General features: G+C 41.8%; 2 protein-coding genes across 7 annotated transcripts in view; one reads left to right on the forward strand and one right to left on the reverse strand.

The window, feature by feature from the left end:
- Nucleotides 1–7,225, forward strand: part of LOC112067942 (uncharacterized) — a 539,689-nt gene that overhangs the window by 329,876 nt on the left and 202,588 nt on the right. The gene's annotated exons all lie outside the window — the stretch shown is intronic.
- The window catches only part of LOC111958455 (uncharacterized), a 320,242-nt gene that overhangs the window by 169,946 nt on the left and 143,071 nt on the right, over nucleotides 1–7,225 (reverse strand). The window contains exons 1-3 of one of the 4 annotated variants that reach the window (XM_070437211.1): nucleotides 5,725–5,790; nucleotides 5,201–5,331; nucleotides 703–2,324 (exon numbers count right to left, since the gene is read on the reverse strand). The exons of 2 other annotated variants lie outside the window; for them this stretch is intronic. In XM_070437211.1, the coding sequence (XP_070293312.1) occupies nucleotides 1,137–2,324; nucleotides 5,201–5,331; nucleotides 5,725–5,734 (1,329 nt within the window). In that variant the 5' untranslated portion in view covers nucleotides 5,735–5,790 and the 3' untranslated portion in view covers nucleotides 703–1,136. Of the gene's footprint in view, nucleotides 1–702; nucleotides 2,325–5,200; nucleotides 5,332–5,724; nucleotides 5,791–7,225 lie in introns of those variants that run through there. One more of the 4 variants, XM_070437209.1, reaches the window with a different exon arrangement.

The raw sequence follows: 7,225 nt of genomic DNA on the forward strand, positions 1-7,225 counted from the left end.
CTATTACACTAACAAACCCCTATATAGTCTATTACACTAACAAAACACCCTATATATAGTCTATTACACTAACAAACACCCTGTAGTCTATTACCACTAACAAACACCTATATAATATTACACTAACAAACACCTATACAGTCTATTACGCTAACAAACACCTATATAGTCTATTACCTAACAACACCCTGTAGTCTATTTACACTAACAAACAAACCCTATATAGTCTGTTACACTAACACACCCTATAGTCTATTACACTAAACAAACACCCTATAAGTCTATTACCTAACAAACTCAACAAGACTTTAACTAGCTGAATCAGATATGTTAAATTAGGGTTGGAATGAACCTACAGGACAGTAGATCTCCAGGAAGAGGGTTGGGCAGCCCTGCTATAGGGTGTTTGTTAGTGTAATAGACTACAGGGTGTTTGTTACTGTGTAATAGACTACAGGGTGTTTGTTACTGTGTAATAGACTACAGGGTGTTTGTTAGCGCAATAGACGACAGGGTGTTTGTTAGCGCAATAGACGACAGGGTGTTTGTTAGCGTAATAGACGACAGGGTGTTTGTCAGTATAATAGACTATGGGTACGTGTAGGTATATTTAGGTGTAAATTGGTTATAATGCACTGTTGGGTGTATGCAGAATAGGGTGAGATCAGATGTGATGTATACTAAAGAGAGTCTCAATGAAAGTCAGAATGAAAAGTCCCATTTTGTGTTTACTAAATATAAACAAGTTTTAAATACACCATATGAAAACCACACATACACGTCTCAACAAAAAATCTGCATGAAGTTGATAAACTGCCTACATTTTCTAATTAAAGGAGTCGGGGGAAAAAATGTTGTAGTTGAATGGAAGTAATGAAATAGGCATTTGCGAACATCATATAACCTACACAGTACAAACACAATATATAACAGACCTTTTAGGTTTATATATACCTTATATATCACACAATGTCTGGATGCAATATTCTACCCAGGAATATTCAACACTGAAATCTGTTACTCTCGGTATTCCAAATTCATCTGTGGATATTTTCTGCTGACAACACTGACAATTCATCTTTGTCTTTAATGCAGGGCTTGATCTAAACTTAATAAGCTATGAATAGGAATGGTTTTTATTTAGTGGAATGGTTTTTCTGCTGGTGTATCCGGAGGTAGCTCCTCTCTGAGAACCTCTTCCCGCAGTGTGTACAGGCGAACGGCCTTTCTCCCGTGTGGACCTTCAGGTGCCTCTTCAGGCTGCTAGCCTGGGTGAAGCGGATATGACACTGGGGGCAGCTGTAGGGTTTCTCCCCTGTGTGGACCCTGTGGTGCCTTTTCAGGTCACCAGCCTGTGTGAAGCGCATGTGACACTGGGTACAACTAAAGGGTTTCACCCTTGTGTGGGTCCTCTGGTGGATCTCCACAGTCTGGGGGCAGCTGAAGCCTTTGTTACAGAACATGCAGAGGAATTGTTTCTCTTTACTATTGCCTGATATAGYCCTGTCGTTTGAGTTCAATACCTGATCAAAAAGGACGCGGCCGTGTGAATTGGAAGGCCCCATCGATGTGGACACTGGGTCGGGATCCCTGAGCGAGTGTAAAGGGGAGTGGGTCACGACATTTGGATTTGTCTCTAAGCTTTCCCTGTAATCTAAGAAACCTCTGCCCTGTGAGTGTCCATCTCCTAGGTGACTATCTGCATTCCATGTGGGAGGAACGTCGCCTTCCACTTTTACAGTCACTTCATCTATGACCAAACCCTCCCCTTTCTTATCTAGGCACCCTTCAGAGTATACACTACTACTGTACCGRTTCCAGTCCCCTCTAGACTGATCAGTCTGTGTCTCTAAACCCAAGGAYATGTTGCCAGGGTCCATCTCTGTAGTGTAATAACAAGACGGATCAYTGCCAGTCTGTAACGCGTCACCTGAGTCCGGATGGGAATGAACCGTCCTCAGGCTTCGGTTACCGTAAAGTATATACTCTGAGCCGGAAGCAGGAGGACATCCCAGTGGCCCCAGTCTCTCTGGGTCTGATCTGTGGTCAGATCCTGTGTGTAAATGCCTTTGTGTTACAGTTAAAGTCTYGGTGTCTGTCTCTGACTTGAGGACGGCGTTCGGCGTTCCACTGACCTCCGTGATGCTGCATTGGGTCCTGGGCTGGGGGGCGGTGGCAAGGTCCTCTGTGGCTACAGGGTGCGCCACTACAGCCGCTGCTCCAGTCTGGATGTCTCTGCTGTGCTGTSGGTCCTCCTCTCCTTCAGTCCTCTCCTGCTTGACCAGAGAYGATCCTCCAGGAYCTGCAGCCTCTACATCTGCAGACTGACAAGAAGAGAGGAGGTTATTATTCATGAGTAGAATTGGAAGGGATGTAACTATTTAACCAAAACGCATCGGTCCCAATTGAAATGTTACAGATACAACTGCATTGGTCCGCGTATCCCAAACYGATCCAAATGTAGCACGCTTCGGTCAGAAAGTCCATTCAWACATTACGAAGCGCTGATTCACTAACATGTTACTTTATTTATACCTTACCTCATCTTTTGTCACAACTAATGCGTCCTCTATTCAGTGTCAAACTAAGAATGTACCCGTGTCGACAGTCATTGGTCTACAAGTCAGCTTGCATGCCGAACAACCCCAGGAAAAATCAGTAGCCTAGTTAAGCTGCTGAACTGGGGCTTACAACAGATTTGAGTTTCGATTGTTCAGGTTCACCATCAGCAATACGTTTTGGTAGGTTTGCTTCAAACAATCAGTGTATATGGTAATTTTTAGATATACAGGGTAAAGTTCATCATTTCAGAACGAGGACAGCAATCTGGCGCACTGCATGGTCAAAACGGGAGGAGAAAAGAAGCTCACTAAAAACTTCCAAACGGTCGAAACCATTTGCTTTTGAGATGGGGGTGAAATCCAAAGTTGTGCTTCTATTCATTGGCGATGTCATAGATAATTTTTTAACAATCAATATTGATACATTACGAGCTCCAACACTTCCTCTGCAAACATGACAAGTTAATTAGTGGGTGATTGTRATTTCAGAACCAAAGTGGGGACACAAAACAACATAGGCTACATTGACCCCCCTAATCGGATAGTGGTACATACCTAGACTCCCATTTGGCTCAGATCATGTGCCTAGTACATACATAATAGACATACAGTTGAAATCGGAAGTTTACATACACTTAGGTTGGAGTCATTAAAACTCGCTTTTCAACCACTCCACAAATTTCTTGTTAACAAACTATAGTTTTGGCAAGTCGGTTAGGACATCTATTTTGTGCATGACACAAGTCATTTTTCCAACAAATTGTTTACAGACAGATTAATTCACTGTACACAATTCCAGTGGGTCGGAAGTTAACATACACTAAGTTGACTGTGCCTTTAAACAGCGTGGAAAACTACAGAAAACTGTTTGGCCATAATGACCATTGTTATGTTTGGAGGAAAAAGGGGGAGGCTTGCAAGCCAAAGAACACCATCCCAACCGTGAAGCACGGGGGTGGCAGCATCATGATGTGGGGGTGCTTTGCTGCAGGAGGGACTGGTGCACTTCACAAAATAGATGGCATCATGAGGGGAAAAAATGATGTGGATATATTGAAGTAACATCTCAAGACATCAGTCAGGAAGTTAAAGCTTGGTCGCAATTGGGTCTTCCAAATGGACATGACCCCAAGCATACTTCCAAAGTTGTGGCAAAAAGGCTTAACTTAAGAACAACAAACTCAAGGTATTGGAGTGGCCATCATAAAGACCTCAATCCATAGAAAATGTGTGGGCAGAACTGAAAAAGCGTGTGTGAGCAAAGAGGCCTACAAACCTGATTCAGTTACACCAGCTCTGTCAGGAGGAATGGGCCAAAATTCACCCAACTTATTGTGGGAAGCTTGTGGAAGGCTACCCGAAATGTTTGACCCAAGTTAAAAATCTAAAGCCAATGCTACCAAAGACAAATTGAGTGTATGTAAACTTCTTACCCACTGGGAATGTGATGAAAGAAATAAAAGCTGAAATAAATCACTCTACTATTATTCTGACATTTCACATTCTTAAAATAAAGTGGTGATCCTAACTGACCTAAAACAGGGGATTTTTTACTAGGATTAAATGTCAGGAATTGTGAAAAACTGAGTTCAAATGTATTTGGCTAAGGTGTATGTAAACTTCCGACTTCAACTGTAAAATCACAGAAGAAGACTGAACAAGGAGAGATTACTAGAAACCAACTAGGTTTCCCCTTGTATCTGTGGATTCACAGTTAGAGTAGAGAACACATCGTTTTCTGTGACTCAAAATGGGTCGATATTCTACAAAGATCCAGCAACAACAAAAAATATATAGATATATATTTATATCCCAGGACAAATTAGCTAGCAACAGCAAGCTAGTTAGCTAAATGTCCATGAATGTTTCATATGTGTTGTGGTGGAAATTCAACACCAAGGACACCTGAAGTCAATCTTAAAATGAATAACTCTCTTATCAGCAAGCTGGAGAGGTTACAACAAACCCATACAGGTCTATCAGAAGCTCTGTTGGGGCGGTCCCAGCAGTTGTCATATATACGGCTATACACAGACAAGTTATATTTGCATGATTTAACATAATTAATTCATCACTACCAGTGGCTAGCACATCTGACTGACCAATACCTCACGAGGCTTTCTCGATCTCCAAGTTGAGATCTTGAAACTGAGATACCTTGGTTGTTCCCAYAGCAATATTCTGGGCGTATTGCCAAGTTGAGGAACAGTGATAGTGAGGATTCCTCCATACACGATCAGTCAGTCACCTGCATGAACCTTTCCAATTAGTTATTAGAAAGTAGCATTGATTTGATACATAAACATAACATTTCCCTCACAGTGTAACGACCTGTCCCCAAATGAATATAGTTGGTTCAGAGTTCACTTTGATATTTCAACCTGCATGTCCTGATCGTGTCTGGTGTGGATAGACAAAATCAACATGCGCGAGATGCCGCACACGTGGGGCCGGTGTAGTCAGCATGTAAGAATTGGATAACAATGTCATAGGGAAGTCTCACAAGCTCCCCTATGGCAGATAAATAAGGATGTACATGTAAGCAAGTGAATAGCTGAGAGGAGCCTTTCTGAAATAAACGGGAYACATTTGATTTACAAAGTAACTCATTGTTTTTAATGCAACACTATTMCACTAACCTCTATCACAATAACATGCTGGGTTGAGGTTCCACTCCCCTCATCAACAGTGATTGGTTGGTCATCTCTCCATGTATTGTGTCCCGCTGGCTTCACAAAGCTCCTGTGGCCTCCAGTGAGATGTCCTTCACCTGAGAGAATGATTGGTGGAAAAGCGGTGGTTAGCTACTGTCAATGTTCAACACTATATTGTACACTATTGATACTGTCTAGAATTGACAAGGATGTAAGGTAACACTTCTCATAACTTCTTGATATACTATTTATTGATTGATGTATTATGTTCCATGCATCACATTGTTTTCAATGAGTAAATAACATGAAATGTAGTAAATCAAGAATCTGGTTAGGTTATGATATTGTGTTTTTGCGCAAGATATCTAGTTAAGTAATCTGGGGAATTATTACATACTATCCAACACCCAATTCTGGTTAACCATATATAGTATGTGGTTAACAAATCTAAAGTCACACATGCGTAGAGCGGAACCGGGCGACAGGCCTCGGCATTCTGCAAAATGTACCTCTTGCCATTCCTCTGTATCGGTCGAGGATCTTGATACTTCTGGGACGACTGGCAAGGACGCGCTCGCGNGGCCTCGGCATTCTGCAAAATGTACCTCTTGCCATTCCTCTGTATCGGTCGAGGATCTTGATACTTCTGGGACGACTGGCAAGGACGCGCTCGCGTGACACCTTCAGTTCCAGTAGCTGTAGTTTCCTCCGCAATSCCCTGTTTTCTTTCTGGCTTTGAGTTATTTCYAWACGAAACACTKCATAGTCGTCGTCTACGAGTTTACAGATCTCTGCCACGGCTGCATTCGCYAGCACCTCCATGATAGAGGCTATTTGAGTGTGAAAAACCATACAGTTAGCCATTGTTAGCTACGCAGCTAGGTAGCTAGCGTTACCTAGATAACATCTATCAAGCAAGTCCCGTTTCAAACGCGAATTACTCACTACATGGGGTATGTATATTATGTTATACTGCTAAATTATTCATATTTTGAGTTCCAGAGTGTTAATAAATAAACGTCTATAGTAAAACTCTAACGGTGAAATCGTTATTGGTCACTGTTTACACCAGCGCCTTGTCACGACACATAAAAAGTACTTCCGGGTCACGGATTTTCTAAATATTTCAAATTAAAAGTTTCCCATGTAATAGTAGAACAGTTTCAATAACCTGTACTAATTCATGATATGTGAAACGTAATTGTCTAAACATTAACCATGATTCATATTTAAGTGATATTTTCATTACATTGGGGTTTTAAACATGTTCCAAGGTCAAGTAAATCCCCCCAATGCAATGCACTATACATTATATATATATTGGCTTTTAGAGAGAACTATTCTAGGTGCTGAAGTAAAAGTGGGGTTGGGATTACTCACTAGTGTCTGTAGAAGCTGTATGGTGTTATTTCATGGGGGACTGAGGTCTATACTGTATGTCCAGCAACACTTTCAACTCCACCCACACCGTTGGTCCCAATGCAATACACTATAGGCCTTCAATAACATATTGGCTTATAGAGACAACTTCTAGGTGCCCAAAGTAAAAGTGGGSTTGTGATTACTCACTAAAGTCTATATATGACGTTATTTCATGKAGGGCTGAGGTCTATATGCCAGCAACACGTTCTACTCCACCCACTCCATTGGTCCCAATGCAATACACTATAGGCCTATAATGCATCCAAAATGTTTTAATTAAGTAATTTTGCAATGTAACTGCAGTTACAGTGCAGCAAAACTGCAGTTCAACCACAGCAAACTGCAATTATGCTGCAAATGCTGAAAGCAGCTGCGGTTATCCCCCTCTTCAAAGGGGGGGACACTCTTGACCCTAACAGCTACAGACCTATATCTATCCTACCYTGCCTTTCTAAGGTCTTCGAAAGCCAAGTCAACAAACAGATTACCGACCATTTTGAATCCCACCATACCTTCTCCGCTATGCAATCTGGTTTCAGAGCTGGTCATGGGTGCACCTCAGCCACGCTCAAGGTCATAAACGATATC

This window comes from Salvelinus sp. IW2-2015, linkage group LG34, assembly GCF_002910315.2.
Source record: "Salvelinus sp. IW2-2015 linkage group LG34, ASM291031v2, whole genome shotgun sequence".
NCBI lineage: Eukaryota > Metazoa > Chordata > Actinopteri > Salmoniformes > Salmonidae > Salvelinus > Salvelinus sp. IW2-2015.